Source organism: Rhinolophus sinicus, linkage group LG04 (assembly GCF_036562045.2).
Source record: "Rhinolophus sinicus isolate RSC01 linkage group LG04, ASM3656204v1, whole genome shotgun sequence".
In the NCBI taxonomy this organism is placed as follows: domain Eukaryota; kingdom Metazoa; phylum Chordata; class Mammalia; order Chiroptera; family Rhinolophidae; genus Rhinolophus; species Rhinolophus sinicus.
Genome location: NC_133754.1, coordinates 180,498,013 through 180,518,150, shown reverse-complemented (window position 1 = coordinate 180,518,150; position 20,138 = coordinate 180,498,013). Strand labels below are relative to the sequence as shown.

The following is a 20,138-nucleotide window of genomic DNA, read 5'->3' as shown; positions in this document are numbered from 1 at the left end:
CGTGCCACCAGCAGCATTTATTGACCATCTACTGTGTGCTCTGGAGGATAGAATGTTCTGCCCGCAGAAGTGCTCATTGTCCAGAAGGGGAGGATAGCTTATCATGTAAGAGACTTATAATATAAAAGCCTTTGTGGCCAGGAGAGCAAAGGCAATTTCGCCGAGGCAGAGACCGTTCTGTGTGGAGAGTAGCAACAAGCCTGCGTGATAGAGTGCGACAGGAGGTGGTTCGTTTACTCTTCACTCAGTTACTCGCATAGCAGGATTTAGTGTGCCAGGGCCTGAGATGGCATTGCCTCTGCCTCGGAAGAGCTTCTACCCCTCCGGCCCCACCATTTTATTTCCACTACTCCCCTTCATACATCCGCTCCAGCCAAATGCGAACACTTGCTGCTCGCTCTGTATGTGCCCAGACTTTGTGGGCTTCATGATTTTCCCATACTATTCCCTCTGGGATGGCCTGTCCCCTCCCCTCATCTGGAAATCCTGGCCTCCTCGCACGTTCCTGAAGCACTAGCACGGCCCTGGGAACTTGGGAGGAGCAGGCCGTCTCATCGCTGTGCTACAGAGAGTGTAAAGGTGAGGCTGGGACAGTGACCACCGATCTTCTGGTCGAGTTCTAGAGCTGACAGAGATCTTTTGGGAGAAGGAAGGTTGAAGTCACATTAACTTATAATTAAATTAGAGCTTTTAGACTTAGCCTGAGACTCAGTGACCTAACCATAAAATGAAGTTTAAAGTCCCATGTAGTTTGTATCTGTGAACAAGACATCAGCCAGTCGCATGCAGTGAATTCACCTGAGCTTCGATTTAATGACTAGTGCCCATGTGTCTGAAAGAAAGTCATGTATGTACGTGGAAGTGTCTCCCTCAGTTCCCAATGAAAACACTTTTTAAACTACAAACAATACTAGTTATAATTAGCCTTGGTCTGATTGCCTGACAGCAAGTCTGTTACTCTCGGAATGTGTGTACAAGCTCTATCTGTGTTTGTTGTCAGGTGTGTAACAAATACATAGCTGTAACTGCGCTCTTACGTCTCACTGTGAGTGTCCATGTAGACATCCAGGGACAATGAAAATATGACATAGGAACAATAAAGGCAGCGGTTCTCAAACATTTTGGTCTTAGGGCCTCTTTACACTCAAGAATTATTGAGTACCCCAAAGAGTGTTTGTTTATTGTATTATATCTATTTATTAGAAATAAAAACAAATTTTTAAATATGAATTCATTTAAAAAGCAATAATAAATCTATTATATGTTAACATAAATTTTTATGAAAAATAACTATTTTAAAAATTTAATGAGAAGAGTGGTATCGTTTTGTTTTCTTTTCCTGAAGAGCATTTATTTTTGTTCCATTGGAAAGATAAATTATTGACTAATTACCTGAACCAGTGGGCACTGTTCTATATTTTTGCAAATTTCTCTAATGTCTGGCTTTATAGAAGACACTTGATTTTTCATATCTGCTTCTGCATTCAGTCTGTTTCAGTTGAAGTATATGGAGAAAATTTGGCCTGACACAGATGTGTTGTTGGAAAAGGGAGAAGTATTTCAGTAGCCTTTTCAGATGATAGTGGTGATTAATTTTCATTTCTATATCAAAACTTAAGCAATAGTTTCTTAAAGGTTAGTTGCAATGTGAAATCAGAGCCATGTCAATGAATTTGTTATTACTTTGTGCACTTGTGAGATGATAGGCGTGAAAAGGCCAAATAATGTCTTACTGTTATTTTGAAAATAATATTGAGACTATGGGCCCCCAAAGGGTTCTTGGGGACCCCCCGTACCCACCCAGTACGGCCTGTGCTTCACTTGAGAACCAGTGGGGTAGAGCTTACAGTTACCCACATGGTCTCTCTCCTTGCTGCTGCTTGTCGGAATGTGGGAGGTGGGAGGGAAGGAGGAGGACGCAGAAGGAACCTGGGCGACAGAGCCCAGCAGATCTGTTCCCGCTCGGCCTCTGCCCAGCAGCGGAGTATTGGACAGGGTTGTGACCTGCTCTTGATCCATGGTGTCGGTTGAGACTTGAACCTACGTCTCTGACTCTGTGTTCCAGGTCCTTGCCAATGTCTTTAAGCCCCAAGGCCACTCCCCAGCCCTTGGCCCTCTCTCAGCACCTCCTCTTTCCTTGCTGCAAGCCCGAGGCTCTGCCCACCTCCTCCTCCACCTCATCTCTGCTTTCCTTCAGCCCCTCCTGCCCTGGCCTGGTGTTGTCACTGCTTGTCTCCTCCTTCCTGGTTCCTCACTCTAGGGAGTTAAACTCCTGCCTCTGTCGGAGTTCCTGCTTGTCCCTCAAACCTTTCCACGCGGTGAATGTACTACTCCCTGTCATTCTTCCAGAGCTTGTTGTCATCCATTTGAGCTGTGGTGCTCAAGTCACTTTTAGGCCCCACCCCAAAATTTGATCTATCACAATACATCTTTGAGTTATTGCAGCTCAAGCGTTTTGACACAATACATTATGGTAATCCATGGCACATAGAGACATTAACACTCCCGACTTTGACAAAATACATTGTGAAGTCTTTGAAGGCACCATTACAATTTATCTTGTCATTCACAAGGAGACCCAGTTCAGCATTAATGTAGATGAACACAGTGTGGCTTTTGTTTCATTTAATTGCTTGTGACCTTTTTAATTGCTAATTTAACAAAATACCACAGGGTTGTATTTCAATTAAATTAACAGTTTGGGGAGTGTTTCTTGTTAATGTATTTATTTTTAAGACATTCCGGTTTTTTCTACTTTGAGTAGATAAAAATGTCTTGCCTTGAACAGAGGTGGGTTTTTTAATGTGAAGTTGATAGTACAGTAATAATTTTAATATGCATATGGTACAGTGCCAAACATCTTTCATGTGTGGCTGGGTTTGCTCCTTTCTAGAAGGATGTAAACATGCGAAGTCATAGAACTTTTCTGGTCCTAAAACACGTTTTTGGTGTAACGTTCTGCTTCAGATGTTTGTCTTTAGATAAAGCGTCTGTTGTGTGCACCGTTTATTGGGCACTTCTCTCTGCCTTGTACTGTTTGCTATCGCGAGTTTGTAAGCTCCTAAAGATCAGGAACCCTGCATTATTCTCACCATGTTCCTCCAGAGTCTAGCACTCCGCTGGTGTGGGGAGAGTAGTTGCAAGCTGCGTGGCCCCTCCAAGCAGCGGCACTCCTTGAGAGATGGCTCAGGAACTCCGGGACCGAGACCAGAAGTTGTTCCCAGTTCAGCAGATAACCTGCTGTGGGGTGAGCAGCATGGATCGGGGGCACATGCAGGGCTGTTTCTTCCCTCTCTGCTCCCCCAGGTGTTATTGCCCTTCCAATCATAAAAGCAAACATGCCCCTTGTCAGCTGGGGCAATGTTCAGAACTCACCCAAGTGTCAGGGAACTTAAATCCTCACGTGGGAGATGAATTTGCACTGTCAGAGAGTAGAAAGTCAGTGCAGGAAGTATTAGTGTGTTGAGCCAGCTCCAGCTATATAAGTCGTCAACAAAATTAATATAAGGGAATTGACAAGCCTTGCTGGTTATCCCATAGCTTTAAGACCTCTACTAAAATCCTATCATCTCATCTGCCCATTATTAACATTTCAGCAAAATATAAAGTTTTCATTAATCTCCCACAGCAAATTTAGGAGTGAAAACTGGCACTTGTTTGAGCTTTTAGGACTACATTAGCTGGTGTATTAAACAAAATATGTCATTCTTCAGTAGCTTCTGTAAGAAGCTAAATCAATTTCCAGCCATATTTATGCACCACTTTATCTAAAAGCATCTGAATTATCATTTACAGCTAAGATGCTTTATTAGCAGCTGGCATTGAAATTGCTCAGTAAAAAATTATATGTCACGTTATAGTAATTTTTAAATTGGTTTTAATCCAACATCATAAAATGTAAAACTCCTAAATGTGGTGTTTTGGGGGTTTGTTTGTTTTTGTTGTTTTTTGTTTTTTTGGTAATTGGCATTTTAGCATAATGAGCTGTTACCTCTTTCCACATCAAATACCTGCAATATTCAGAAAATACTAATTAGTAAAGAAAACAGAAGTTCTTGAGCTATGTTGTGTCTAAGGGCATTTTCTCAGGAAAAAAAATGGCTTTAAATTATTTTTAAAACATGAAAGGATTTTAATATTTCACCAAAAATTCTCCACAGTTCTCATGTATATAAAAGTTTTTAAAATAGAAATGAACACATCTTGGCAAGTCTGTTTCAGTACAATGTATATTGGAGAAAGTGAAGGATTATTTGAAACTCTAAATTGTGGCCAGCCTCTTGGTCTGAGATGTGGACATAACCTAAGAGACAGCGGTGATCATGCTGATGACATTTCTGTCCCAAATCACAGGGGTTCCAAAGAAAGGAAACAGGGTTACCCAGTGGCCCTTGCAGATGTTGAGTGTAACTCTGCTGGTTCTCGCGATGTGATGTGGGCTAAGCTACTCAGCATCTCTGATCCTCACCTTCCTGTGGACATGGCACTTGGTATTCATACAATAAACTTTTTTTTTTAATTGGGGAACAGTGTGTTTCTCCAGGGCCCATCAGCTCCAAGTCGTTGTCTTTCAATCTAGTTGTGGAGGGCGTAGCTCAGCTCCAAGTCCAGTCACCCTTTTCAATCTTCAGTTGCAGGAGGCGCAGCCCACCATCCCATGCAGGAATTGAACTGGCAACCTTGTTAAGAGCTCGCGCCCCAACCAACTGAGCCATCCAGCCACCCCCCATTAAACTTTTATTGATCACTTTTTCTCTTGTGCGTGGTAGCACTAGCAGTGTCGGGGCTACAGGGTCTGAGTAAAGCAGTCACATGCCTGCCCTCTTGGGGTTTACAGTCTAATGACAGAGACAGATAGTCACAATCTGTGATAAGTATTCTGAGGAAAATGCCAGGTGTGATGACAAGAGCTGAACTAGACTTGGGGGCCTGGGAGGAGAGGGCATGTGCTGATGCCCTAAGATGGGGCTGTGTCAAGGCATTCAGTGAACGCCCCATTGCAGGTGAGGCTGCATCCTTATTGAGGGGAGAGCATTATTGTGGGTGCTAGAATGGTCCAAGCTGAGAGTAAGTGCAGCGTTTGGAAAGAGGGGGCACAACTTCTCATAAATGAGTTCAATGTGACGGCATCAGAAACCAGCTTTAACTTCCAAGCTTGCCCTGTAAGCAGTAACCGGGAAAGAAAAGCATGTGGTTGTCAGGCTACAGGTTATGTAACAATTTTCCTTTTATACCCAAATCTGTTAGGTTGGTGCAAAAGTAATTGCGGTTTTTGCAATCATTTTTAACCTTTTAAACCGCAATTAACTTTTGCACCAACCTAATCGAATTTTCACTCCTCCGACTCTTATTCCAAGGAGTTATCTCCAGGTCTCCCTGTGGGACCATCTCTGGGTACCCAGCACAAGGCCTAGGGCACCCCACTCTGGGTGCTAGACAGGCTCTCCCTCTCTCTGGTGAATGGTACCAGCAGCTACACCTTCAGAAGACCACAGTTCAGACTCTGAAGGGTGAGCGAGAGTTTAGCTTTGCTTAGTGTCACCTTGGGCATGTGACTTTGCCTCAAAAGCCTCAGATTCCCAAAGCGTCAGATGAGGAACGACAGCCAGGTGACATCGTGAGTCTTAAATGCGTGTGTAAAGTGTGTAGCACCGTGCCGGATGTGTAGTAAGCACTCATTCATACTAGCTTCTGTTTGTTTATCCTTCTGTCTATTTATTCATGTAGCAGAATTTAGTGAGAGCAAGCCAGTTACCTGTACTGCTTGCAGGAGAAGCTGCAGAGATGAGTAAGAAACAACTGACCCTCACAAAGCTTCCAAATTAAGACAGAGTGACCGTTCAACAACTCTAGGCTGACTGGGATCCTCTCTGACGGTAGCATGAAAATAATCACGACTACTACTTATTAAGCCTGTTATGTGTTAGATTTTTAAAATACATCCTACATTCTGTGGATGGCCAAAACTGGGTGCAGAGAGCTAGTCACTTGCCCAAGATCATCTAGCAAGTTAGAGGCAGAGCTGGGAATTGGCCCAGGTCTGCCTGGCTCCAGAGTCCAGTGTAAACCAGCTGCTGTGGAATTCAGCCGGAAGTGGAGTTTGAGCTGGCCTGGCTGGGGTTTGACAGGTCCAGTGTCAGGGCGGAAAGGGTGTTCTAGGCCAAGGGTACGCCATGAGTGAAGGCCCAGAAGTAGAAAAACCTGCACCTGTGTGCAGTCCAAGGCATTTGGGAGGAGCTGAGAAGATATGTGTGAGTAGTGACAGGCAAAATTGAATTTTGTTTCAGCAAGATTATGGACAGTCTTGATTGCTTGGCTGAAAAAAGTGCATCCTTCAGGAAGTCGTGGGAAGCCAAAGACGACTTTTGAATACCAGTCTTCTTATTTGTCACCAGTGTCACATATCGGAGTACTTAGCATGCACAGAGCTCTCACTAAACATTTGATGAGTGAATAAATGATCAAAGCATGAGAAAGATGAATCGGAAAGGCCTGTGGTGGCTGGATTGCAGAGGGAGCTTGGTGGCCGGTGGCCAGTGAGGAGACTTACAGCCACGTGAGCGCAGGCAGGCTCGTGCCTGCACCAGTGGAGACTTGGGGCACAGGACAGGAAGCTGGTAAACTGGCAGCTTGAGAATCTTGGAAAGGACAGAGATTCTTCCGGGAGCATGGATTACTTTTATAATCAGGCAGATTAATATTAGAAAAAGAAACAGGAAGTGTGACCATGCATGCTATTGTGATTTTGACTTATTGTGGAGACTGAGCTTCTGGAGAGCAGGAGTTTTCCTATCCTTCTGCATCCCTACTGCCTAGCCAAGGGCCTGCCATAGACTAGGCAGTGTTTGTTGAATTAATTGTTGAATGATTAATATGTTTCCATTCTCTGTTTACTGGAATGGCATTATTAAGTCATCGCTCAGCCTTTTCTTCTCCAAATTAAATAGCCCATATTATTTTAATTTATCCCAAAGCATTTTAAGCAGACACCATTTGCCAAGCCTCATGTATCTTTATGTGTTAAACGGCTTTTTTCTCCCCAGGTTCAAGGGCAGACGGGGTCTTTGAGGAGGATTCACAAATTGACATAGCGACAGTGCAGGATATGCTTAGCAGCCACCATTACAAGTCTTTCAAAGTCAGCATGATCCACAGACTACGCTTCACGACCGACGTACAGTTAGGTAAGTGCACGAACAGCTGATGAACTGAGTGCTTTATATCAGTGGTCAATGTAGAACTCGGGGAAGAAACAACATACAACTTTTGTGTGACCAAAACGCCTGACAGTAATTTGTTTTCAGAAAAAAATGTTTAAACAATGAAATTTAAAGTACCTCCTTTTTCCAGCTCAGTGCTCTGTCTCGTCGTCTTTTTTATGAAGCGGAAGATTACAAATAGAACTAACTTGAGACTCTCTTCAACCTGATTGACTTCTGTGAAGTTCCGTGATTCCTTTCGTGCTGTGATTCTCTTACGTGCCGTCCTCAGAACTGCTCTGTAGTGCTGCCACTCGCCTTTCGTACTCGGTGGATTCGCTGCCTATTCATTCGTGGTTTATTCAGGAAGCTTTGTTATGATCTCAGAAGTCGTATTTGGATTCTCACCAGATAAACTGGAACTGACTTTCAACTAATATTTGGGGTTAATTTGTTCCAGTGAAGTGCCAAGTTTCTGTTTGGCCTTAAACCTAACAGGAGTAGGGACAGTCATAGTAGTCAACATAACATTAATGCAGCATCGTCGTCGCGGCGGTCATTTAGAGGCATCCACCGTGTGTTAGGCTCTGTGCTACGTGTTTTACATGCACTGCTTAACTACTGAAGGGTAGGCATTTTTACTGTCCCCATCTAACAGCACAAATGAGGTGCAGATTGGTGAAATCTCATGCTCCAGGTCACAGCAGGTGGGGGGGGGTGGTCAGGAGCAGGCCCCAAAGGCTGGTGGCAAGAGGGGAACTAGACATGGATGCCTGGCTCACTCAGTCAGGGACCTGAGCTGTACCCTGGCTCTGCCACTGACCTCTGCCACACCACCCCTTCCTGGGCCTCGTTTGCTTTATGCATAAAGGAAGAAGGTTTAAATTCTAACTCTAAGGTTCACTAATTTTACATTTCTGACAAATGTTTTGTATGTGTCTCACTATAAATCTTTGCAAATGTTGGCATTATTTGTAATAAGCCAGTATGCTGGCTAATTTGTAATAAGCCTCAAAAATCTCTCAATAATTTCTTCCCAACTTGACTGGGAAGCTTGAAATACGCTGACAGCTCAGCATAGTAGTTAAAAGACAAGCATCAAAATCATAACTGGTTTAAACTGGGGCTTCATTGATAACCAGCCATGTTAGGCAAGTGTCTTCATTTTTATGAGCCTCAGCTCCATTCAGCTTAAATGGGAATATCAGGAATACCATCTTCTTAGGATTGCTGTGGGGACCAAGTCAGAGATGCCATGAAAAGCACTTAGCTTGGGGCCTGGCAGTTGCTGAGACTTCTGTAAATGAGAGCTGTTGGTGGAGAAGCAAAACAGTGCAGCATTTAGAGGACAGACTTGGGGGTTAGAAGTCTGGTTTCAAACCCTGGCTCATTTATTAGCTGTACCACCACAGGCCAATGATGCAGTTTCCGTTTCCTCATTTGTAAAAGGAAGACAATAGTCCCTCTCTGAGAGACAGGCTGAGGATGGGGATGAAGTGCGGTAACGCGTGCAGAACACTTAGAAAGGTGCCTGGCACACAGCAGGTGCTCGGTGAACATCAGCTGCTAAGATGGTGGCAATTCAAGCAGACTAAGTGGATGAGTTAGCACCCCATAACTTTGACCCAAAACACAGAACCCACCTTTCTTTCCCTTCTCTATAGACTGTTTCGCCCTCCTCACTCTAAACTCTAAATCTCTAAAGTGGTTAAAAAAAAAAATTGTTCAATTGTTGATTCTTAAAACAAAGTTCTTCAGTGTTGTTCTTCTTAGGGATGCTTTTCCTGGCATCTCTCATAGAAATAAAAATAATAAGGGGGCCAGCCCGGTGGCTCAGGTGGTTAGAGCACCGTGCTAACTCCAAGGTTGCCGGTTCGATTCCCACATGGGCCATCTGTGTCCTACACAACTAGACTGAGAAACAGTGGCTTAAACCGGAGTGGGAGGGGGAAGCGGGAGAAGGGACGAATAATAATAATAATAATAATAATAATAATGTTGCTCAAAAAGAAACTGGATCCAAAAAAGGGGGTGAAATGACATACTATATGATTCCATTTATATAACATTCAAAAATACACAAAAATAATCTGTTAGAAGTAATGATGGTGGTTATCCTGGGGGGAGAGGAGGCTGTAGTGACTGGAGAGAAGCTTCCGGCTACTGATACGGTTCTGTTTCTTATCTGGGTGCTGATTACATGAGTATATAGACTTTGTGGAAAACTCAGTCATATAAACTCTTATGTCATATGTACTTTCTGTTGGTGCATTTTCAACTAAACGTTTACTAAAGTGAGAACGCTCCTCAGGCATCCAATGTGTGTGCCTGCGTGCAGTACCTCCCCAGTAAGAAAGGCTCTGCCTTTCGTGTTTGGGTCTAGTTTTAAGAAGCTCACTAAGTCGCCTGAGTGCAGCCGAGATAAAGGTGCAGGGTGCAGGGAGGGATTTTCCCAGGTGAGCATCATCAGCGAGTCCACGGATCCCCAACGTGAAAAGCAGTGCCTTGGAAAGATAACCAAGATTGTGGGCTTCTAACCCCCACTTTTTTCCCCAAGGCAAAAAGCCAAACATTTAAGGAGAAAATCTACAAAAGGATCTGTGGGAAGAACCCAAGTTCTACAGTCAGGATTGGGTTCGAGTCCCAGCATTACTACTTACCCGCAGTGTCTCCTCAGACAAGTCCCTTTCCTTTTCAGGCTTAGTTTTTGTCGTTTATAAAATGGGAATTATAATGTTTACCTTTTGAGACTGTATGAAAGTGTCTGGCCCATAAAAAGTGTATTCTCAGTGGTAGCTTATTTTACTGTTATTGCTATTGTCGTTATTATTTACTTTGCCTGTTGCTCTCTCTCCTAGTCCACCATCTTGAAAGTATTAGGTAGTGGCTCAGATTAGGTAGTGGCTCGTGGCAGAGTTTCACTTGTAGCCACAGTGGACACTTGTTAGGTAGAAATGGATGATGACAATGATGCAAGCATCTGTCCCTAGAGCCGTGGTTCTCAGAAATGAGGTTGACTGGAGGCCAGGTCCCAGTCACCTCTGGATGCTTCCAGTGGCACACATGGCGCCCTCTGGTGGAGACTTCTCGGCCCTGAGGCACTTCTGTTATACAACTGATGTCAGAATATGTTTCAATTATGAATTTAAGTTCAGTCTTTAGCATTATAAGCAGTATACGCAGAAACTTCATTAATTAATCATGAGAAATTTTGTGACAATAAAATTAAACTGTGCCCACGAGTACTGGACCATGCAGTGAATAGATCAGCTCATTCCCTAGTGCCGTGTAGATGAGTTCAGATACGTAACTCAAGACGCTCTCTCCGTCCTTGCTGCTAAGCAGACGATAACATCCTAACAACAACAACAAAAACCTGCCCACAGCAATCCAGAAGTCCTTTCTGAAACAGAAGCTTCCGCAAAGAGCACACCATTTATGAGCATTGAAGTGAGCAGCTAGGTCCTGAGATGGGTAAATAATTTATTTTATTTCCACTGATGAGCCAGGTGCTTCAGCTCTTTTCTGACACTGATGGATGGCCTCCTCTGTTCGTCCATCCTGTGTCGGTCAGCACAGAGGTTTCACTTGCTCTCCATGGCAAGTTCTTCTGGGCGCTAAGTGTCTGTGTGTGGCATTTACCCAGCAGCCCTGCTGCTTCCACGGGAAACTGCCGGGCCACTTGGAGGCAGTGGTGTGGCAGAGCACACCGCGGAGGATGGAATTCCCAGGCATCCACTGTGCCGTCACAGCTCCCGCTCTGCTGACAGGCAGTCGTGGCCCACGTGCCAGTGTTACCATCCGCCGTTGGTTTCCAAGGTCAGGGGAGGAGAGAGGCAAACTTTGATCTGCAAGGCCCAAACGCAAACCAGTTTTCCACCAGACTTTTTACGATTGAAAAGTTTACTGGACTCTATTAATGAAACCTATGACAAAGAGCTGACCTTTTAAAATAATATCAACAGAAAGTTACTTGTAAAAGCAGTTGTCGTGTATCAGGTGCTTACTAGATGCCAAGCATTTTGCTGCTCACTCTTTTATATGTATTGTCTCCTGTAATTAGAGCAGTATTATTTGATAGTACTGATACTATCGCCATATTTTATGTGACAAAACTGGGATGTAGGGAAAATCTAGTAAGGAAGGTGGCATTAAAACCCAGGTCTGTCTGAGGCTGAGCCCTACGGGTAACTACTATATCGTGATGCCTTGAATGCAAATTGTCACTGTGCTAGTATTCTGTCGTTCTCACACAATGGACAGTATGCAGTGAACTTTCACCCCATTACCTTATTTAATCCACACAGCACATTGGTGATGTTGTTCCCCTTTCATGACTGAGGAAACAGACTTGGAGTTAATGAAATAATGTGATGTATATAAAGCACTGAGTGTGGACTGGCACGTAGCTATGACTTAGTAGGTACTAACTCTTTCCCTCACCCCCAGCCGTCAGATACACAGTGGGATATCCAGTCCCAGTAGGAGAACTGGGACTGAAACTCAGTCCCATACGCCACGGCCAACCCATCATGGCACAGCTGCCTCCGACATTGCTAACTGGCCTTCACAAAGGAAGCAGTTACTTCCGTTTGGCCAGGTCCAAAAGTTCTGCACATCCTGTCTGTCCCTGTCTTTCCCGGCACGTGGACGTCAGTGTCAGTGTAGTATGGGTGCTGCTGTCACCCTCCAGCCATTGCTAGTCTGTCACTGCACTTGTGCGCCCTGGGCCCGGACCAGACCTCAGAGTGATTCCCAGCACAGCCCGAGAAGCGGCCCCTACCAGTCCCTGCAGTTGGTTCTTAAGTTGGAATCACTTTTCCATGCCTGCTCTCCCAGCCGGGAAGCTCGCCAAACAAAGCCGTCATGCCAGCCCATTCCTGTATTTCTTAGAAACATTCTTGGAATTTTTCATCTTGTCTGCTTCCCCTCTGTATTGGGCCTAAAAGTACAGATGCTCTTTAAGTGTAGACCTTGCCTGAGCTCATACCAAGTTGAGGGTTTGTTTCCATTAACTCGATCTCGCATATGCGTGATCCTAATGGCCGACCATAGGATCAGGCAAGAAGACATGGGTACTACCCAAACATGCCAGGGCTAGCGGGTGAAGTAGGTTTGGGGAAAAGCGAAACGAAAACGGTCCTTTGGTGAGTGCCAGCCGTGATCTAGAAAGCCCATAGCATACTGTCAATGAGTATTTGTTGACTGGCTGGCAGAAACTGGCTTAGGGTGCACCTGCCAAGGGGCTCCCCAGAAACCTGTATAAGAAACAAGGCTGAGGACCAAGGCCTCACCATAGTGTGCCTCTCACGCGCACAGTACCTTCAAGCAGCGCTTGTCCCGACCGTGTGTCACAATCACCAAGGCCCGGACCTCAGCCCAGACCTGCTGGCTCAGAACCTCTAGTTAATTGTGGGGTTTGGGAAACGCAACCTCACTGTGTTCAGAGAACTTTCTTGCCCTTATCTCTGTCCAAGGCGTGCTTTTACTGGCTGGGCAGCTTGGCCCAGTTTTCCTGACTCAGTCTCAGACTGAGAAGTGCTTTGGTAGTTGTACCAGTTGTGCTAACTTGATTCCGTCACCTTATCGTTTGTCAATATAGACTGTCCCCATGTCACCAAAGAGAAAGCTAATATACCATGAATTCATACCGTAATATGAATACACAATATACCACGAATTCTATCTGTGTCATATTGCATATATCGTCTAACATAATTCTTTATAGATATACAAATTCTTTACAGGATTTACAGACAAAGACTATGTTATAAAATAATCTCTACCTAAAGGTTACCTCCATTATCTCTTCGTAAAACAATCCATATGTATAACAACAGCACTCGTGATCACAGTAGTTATATATCAGCATTCTTGAGGACAACAGCACATACCTTAGAGAAGGCAGAAAGGTTTCATCTCATAAACCGACTCCAATCAAGTTCGTAATGGCTGCCCGGAGCATTATGCTGAGGCAGCATCTCGAGCTGTGTCTGAGGGCAACAGAAAGAAACTCTGTGATTGATTAAAAATGCCTGCCCTGGGCCTGACCATGATGAGAGGCAGCGTAGCTGCCATCTGTTGTCTTCCCCGGTTTATCTGTCCTATTGCAGTTACTGTTTAACCCCCAATTGATACCTACAAGCCAGCACTCACGGAAGACCTTATTACGGGTTATTTTTTAATACACAACACGCAAACTTAAGAAGCACATTAACAGCACCGACTACGTGAGTGAAAGCAAAGAGCTGTGGCCTGGACTTTATTACTCCTCAGGCGCACTCTGACGCTGAAAGTAGTTCCGTGTGGCTGTGTGAATAAAATATGTGCCCTGTTATTTTCCGATGGGTTGCCTATATATAGGTGTATATGTAGTTCAAGTAATGATGTCATCTGGAAATGCATGTTCTTAAGAGATGAATTGATCTGCCTTTCACGTTTCTGTTTCATTTTCTTATGGAATACGAAGGAGATCACCCTTCTCCATTCAAAGGCACTAAAATGATCATGAGGAGACATGCATCGTGCTTAACTCCCAAATCCCTGGGTCTGTTGAGTCATGTGAGGATGGCAATTGTAGTATTTAATGATTGTTCTGTCCCTATTGTGGCAGCATTTTCTAAACCGAAATGTGGACTAGAGCTTAACAAATACTAATGAACTTGTGAGAGAGCAGGGCAGGTACCATCAAGATGCCCAGAAAAGTCCTTTACTACATGAGTGCTTAATGCATTGAGGGGCCTGAGGAGAAACCCCCCGACGGGGAACGTCAGGAGCTCTAGGTGCTCTTGCTAACTGTATACCTTCCTCTAGTTGCCTGCTCCCAGACCTACCCTGTGAGAATTCCTGCTGAGTAATCCAGGTTACCAGTGACATTGTGTCTGGTTCCTCAGAGGGCTGAGAATAAATTGAGAATTGGAAAAAGTTGAGAACCACCGGCATCCTATAATTCATGGGAATAGGATATGTGAGATTTCATCAAGGTTCTGTGCTCTTTTTACCACGTCCTCATCCTTGGTACTTGACCTCCAGCCATGAGCCTGGGCCTGACCATGAGGAAGATCTGATTTCCCCCACTCACTAACTGATACTATTGCAAATTCTCTTAGGAAACGGCATTACTGCTTCCTAACTCCCATTGCAAGCTCATCTAAGGAGTCTATTTCCCAGGAGAATACTTAGTTTGGGTATCTAACTGTCCCGGTATTAAATCTTTGTAACTGCCTTTTCTACAGAGAGAATTTAGGCCTCATCTGGCATTCTGAGGATAATGGTCCAGTCAGGTACACTTAGATTTGTCACTGGCCACACATTGGAATTGGCAGCATTTAGCTGTGGCTCCCAAATTGTTTCAGATGGTTAGCCCCTTAAATGGGACCAGTGATCCTCGGCCCCAGTGCCCCTCTTGCTCTCAAAAATGTGAAGCTCTACTGGGTCTCAGTTTAGTTGTGACCCACAATATGCTTTTGTCATCTTTTGGGGGTTCTTAACATACTGCAGAGGCAGTGCTTTTTACACTGGCGTGCATTTGATCACTGTGTGAATATACCCACTATATAAACAATGTGTAGTGAGACGAGAGAGCTGGTCTGTTTAAACCCTGGCCAGGTGGGATGGCGATGTGAATTATGGTTACAGCTTTGTCATTAATAGGTGACATCAGACAAGCCATATCCCTGCCCTGAGCCTCAATTTCTTCATATGGAGAATGAAAACCCCAGACTCAGTGATCCCGGAGGTCTCATTAAGCCCAAACAGCCTATGTGTCTGATCCTGTGTGTAAATTCAGACAAGTTCCAAAGATTTCCCTGACCGCTCTGTGGACGCTATCGATTGGCCGCGGACACTCAGCAAAATCCACTCTCACAAAGAGTTGTTCAGTGTCACTCCCGGGGGGCTTTTCAGGCTTTCACAGGCTCTAGGTAACCTGAAGACAAGAGGATTGTAGAATTGTATAAAAAACTACTCCAGGATTTAACAAGAGTGGGGCTTTTGTAGTCTTACATTCGAAGTTGTAGGATATTGATGAATGAACCGCAGCTTGTGATGTCTGAGCAAATAAACAATAACTCAGGAAATACACTGAGGCATGGAATGTCAGATGCCCTCATTTTTGCCAACTGGTGTTTGAACTTCCTAGAGGGGCACTTGAAGTGTGCCTCCCGGGAGGCTGTGCCTCGGCGACGCGGGCATGTTCCTCTGGGTAGGAAACAGCTGTGTGTCGGAAGGAGCTGCTACCGGAGACCTGGGCTTCAGCCCAGCTTTGCTGTTCCCTGACGTGGCCCGCCCTGCACAAGGACATCATTTGACCTTTAGGCTCATCATTAGTAATAATTTTAGCAATGATTGATTGAGCCCTTATCATGTACTAGGCACTCTGCTATGTTTTTTCACATTTCATCTTCATGACAGCCCAGGAACTGGTACTGTTGTTACCCCATTTTACAAAGGGAGAGGTCAGGCTCACCAAGGGAGAAGTGACTTTGCCCAGGATAACACCAATGGAAATGTGCTGGCAAAATCACGATCTCCAAATGAATAACTTGGAGACCTTGCGGGATGGGCGTTCCCTAGCACAAGTGTCTCCATGACACCGGGTGTAGGACTGTTCCTCCTGATGTAGAATTGAACTCTTGGAGGTCACAGGGAAGAGGTGTCCCCATTGACACTCAGTGATGGAGGTTATAGGAAGAATTCACTTCCAGGGTCTGAGGGCACTGGTTTCCCCAGCTGGACAGTCGTCCTGGATCCCGGTACCCCCGAGGCTGGGGTGTAGAGCAGGTCCCTCACCACCACCCAACTAGGGCCAGCAGGTCCCGTGTTCACATCCCTCCTGTGGCTCCGTGGGCTCCCCCGTTCTGACCCTTGTCACTGGGTCTGTCACAGCCCAGAGCCTGGCTCCTGATAATCACGGTCAGGAGAAGCAGTAATGTGGGTCACTAGCTGTGTATTGATCACTATCCAATGCTCTTTTCAAATTTCATATCCCTTAATCCTCACAACAAGCCCGTGAGGTCAGTGCTGTTGTCATCAGCGTTTTACAGCAACTTGGCCTACGTCACATAGGAAGTAGAAGAGCTGAGATCTGAACTCAGGACTCTCAGACTCCAGAATCCCTGTCCCTAACCTCTCTGCATCCTGCCTTTAAATCTGCAATGGCCTACAACTGCCTTCCTGGTAGGGGTGTAGTAAGCTCTCAGTAAGTCGCTACACAAAAGGCCTGGCACGGGACTGCTCAAAGGCGGTCCCCAGGCTGTGTTAGCAGAAGAGGATACACTGTGCTAATTTCCTTGTATGGAAATTTTTTGACTCTTTAAAACAGACAAGGGTCACCTTGTAAACTCTAAAGCCTTAGATACATAGTTTCCCCAGAGTGTTGTGTATACATTGGAGTTGCATTTTTGTTTATTTAGAGCTGTCTTGTTAAGGAAGGATTTATATGCTGGCGCTGATGTAGGACAGCAATCAGGCAGTGTTTTCTGCCTTTGACAGTTGGTGTGATAGTTTGCTTCCAGTGAAGTTTGACTCACTGTATCTGGAAGCTGTCAGAAGTGGGAGCATGAAAAGGTCATGACAGATGGCTGTGGATAAGTGGCTAGGGGAGGAGAGCTGGTAAGGAGACAAATGGCCTTCCTTGTTTTCCAAGGAAGGGACTGACCCTGGCCACTTTGGGCCAGCAGCCATGCCCCCTCTCTGCTCACCTGCCATTGCTGTGGTAGGGTGGAGCCTGCCAGGCACCACTGTGAGAGTGGCACCAGGTTGGGCATAACGCAACTCATGGGAGCCTTTCCCGCAGTCAGTCCCTGGGTGCTTGAGAACTGCTGGAAGGAATTAATCACTTTCTGTGATTATCAGTTACAGAATTCCAGCATACTCCATTTTCCACATTTTACAAGTTGGGAAAGAGGTACTAAATTCTGATGTTGAAACTGAAAAACATGTGAACTTCTAAAATCACTTGTTTTCATGTTTGGTAAAATTTTTATTTTGGAAAAATACAGAAAAGGAAAGGATATAATACTACTAGCCAGAGTTGACTACTGTTACCAGTTTGGAGCATATCCTTTTCATCTCTTCTCTATAAATATTTTTTTCTGTCCTTTTCACATAACATCATAAGAATTTGCCCAAGTCAAAGCTTTTCTTACATATAATTTTCATGGTTGTGTTGTGTTCTATCACGGTTGGATTAACTAATCCTGTATCAATGGCCATTTAAGTTGGAGAAATGTAAACTTAACAAAAGCCAGCTTCCCTTGTTTTCTTGGGCATATGTTTATAATTTGAATTGCTTAAAAATAGTGCATAACTAACAGTTTTAAGGAGTGCTTCTGCCTTATTTCAGTGACTTCCATAAAAATGTTATCCAGGGAAATCAAAACTATGTTCAGTGGTCAAAAAGATATATATTGATAGGATTTCATGTTCCACTTTGCATGTATGAACAAAAATAGGTGTGCGTTTATTGGCACCTATTGGAATATTTATTTGTTCCGTGGTGAGAATTGAGAGAGGACGCTAAAGACTGGCCGGGCAGAGTTCCTTATTGTCATCTCGACTGAATGCGGCCGTGCAGAGCTGTGGAAAGTACCATTCTTGGGAACCAGAAAGCTCTGGGTGTGCAAAATAGCCTTTCCTCCTAAAAGCTCTCCAACCTTATCCACCTCTCCTAGGGTGTGTTATGTAAAACACCCAGCACAGTACTTGCAGGATCGTGTAGTGGCTGAGAGGCCAGAGCCTGGAACCAGATTACCTGGCTTTCTTCAAATTGCAGCTTTGCCGCTTTTCAGTTATGTGATCTTGGGCAAGCTGCTTAACCTCCCTGTGCTTCAGTTTCTTCTATAAAATAGGAATAAACATAGTAACCAGCTTCATAAGGCTGTTGTGAGATTTGAATCAATGCACACAAAGGATTTCCAACCATGCTGGCACGTAGTTGGTCCAGTTAACGTTCACCCCTCTTTGCCCCTGGCCTGGACTGTGGCACCCACCTCCTAACTGCTCTGCTGTACACCAGGCTGCCTCCTCCCTCCAACCAAGGAGATCTCAGACTCCCAGGCCAGGGACAGAAGAGGTCTCTCCTTCCACGCTGGATTCTGCAGGCTTTTTCTTCAGCAGTGCGGCCTGGGTGTGAATTGCCTCAGGCCCCACTGGACTGGAAGCCTAGGGCTGCCACTTCCCCAACAAGAATGAGCAGGGATCTATGGGGCCACGTGCCCTGCTTTAAGGAGCCGAGACTCAAACACATCTCTAGTAAGATTATTTAATGTACAGAAGGATTTTTCCCATCTGGGAAGATTCCCCCACAGGTTCTTTGAAGTAGTGACTCCTCTAGGCAGGCAAGTGTTTTATAGATCATTAACTACTTGACTGAAAGCCTGCAGGGCAGAGAACCTTAAAACTAAAGTGCTGGGGGCCCCTGCCAATTACAGATCAATCCAAAATGAAGATAAAGTATCTCTGGAACTAGAAGTCAGTGGGAAATGTGATTTGATTAAAAAAAAATCTGATTTACGCGCAACTTTTTTGGAGCACACCAATTGTTTAAATGGTGTTCCACCTGCCTGCCCATCTCGAACCTAATGCATTCATCTCCCACGTCTTCATCCCCAAGCCCCAGACTTGGGGCTCTCTTCTGTGATCAGTGACTGCACAATAGCCCCAGGAAAGGGCGTCATTGGGAAGGTGTTCTTGTGGCCCGAGCTTAGGCAATTGATTAGAGATACAGCTCGTAATGGATGAACTATACAGTAACAATTTACAGATAAAAATAATAGAAGTTAAAGTGTACTTTACATGATAAAAGAAAGATGAAAGAGGATGAGAGTCTGTTACATCTGAGATGGTTACAAAAGTCCTGCTTTGTGAAGTAGGCTCTGTTGAAAAGATTGATGCAATGGGGAGTGACCTTGGCTTGGAGCAGGAGCTGGTGATGTATGTATGAGCATCCCTCTGCTAAATGGACCCAGATTTGTAGCACTAATATACATGGGAGCCCAGAACCAAACTCAGTACGGCAATAAATCAACAGCCACTTTGGGTGTCATTTCTGGTTTATATTCCACTATTGTTCTATCACTTTAATTCATGTCACTATCATCTTTTCATCTGGAACAGTTTTATATAATTTTCCAGTGGAGTTACCTGACAAATCCTATCAAATTAACAAGGTACATTAACAATATTGACTGACTACGATTTCAGGAGTTGCAGGGCCGTAGAACAAAATTTTAAAACCCTGTCTCTCTGGTGATGTCCCCCCCCCACCCTTTCTGAGAAAGAAATGTGGGAAGGGTTTATTCCACATAAGAGATATGCACATTTATTTTGCTCTGCTCGTTTTGACTTTTATAAATGTCAAAATAAAAAGCAGGAGAAAAAAGAGCAGAAGAAGGAGGGGGACCCCCCCCTAAAAAAAAAAAAAGCGCTACCAACAACCATGGTGTAAGTACTTTTCTTCTGTCAGGGAACTATAGAAATGTCCAGATCTTTAACAATTAATGACCAAATTGGAGAGAAGCATGTAACTGGATAGTCGTAATCTATTTTAAGTGAGATGTAATAAAATTGGTCTCCTGATGCCTTCTCACCCTCCTGAAATCATCTAGACCTGAATGTACAGAGTCAATTGGACTTACGACATTATGCCTAATTGAAATACGGTATTCCTGAAATATGTCTAATGACAAATTCCAGCAACCAATTAATAAAAAAATACCAATTGTTCGTCTTTTCCAAAGACCCCCGAGTAATGACCAGGGTTAAGCGACTGTACTGCATTGTCTCCTCCGAAGACGGCAGACAAGACCTCACCATGGTCTGTGTGTCCTGCCTTTGTCTGACTGCTATCTGAGATTTCTCCATTCATAAGTTAAATTAGAACTGGACGCAGTGTGTGGCAGACCTGTTCACTAGAATTGTGTTTGTATTTGTTTTCTT

General features: G+C 44.5%; 1 protein-coding gene across 14 annotated transcripts in view; it reads left to right on the top strand.

The window, feature by feature from the left end:
- Positions 1–20,138, top strand: part of MAPKAP1 (MAPK associated protein 1) — a 215,775-nt gene that overhangs the window by 169,867 nt on the left and 25,770 nt on the right. For all 14 annotated transcript variants that reach the window (XM_019728588.2, XM_074331017.1, XM_074331018.1 and 11 more), the window contains one exon: positions 7,044–7,184. In XM_019728588.2, coding sequence (XP_019584147.1) covers positions 7,044–7,184 — 141 coding nt within the window. The remainder of the gene's footprint in view (positions 1–7,043; positions 7,185–20,138) is intronic.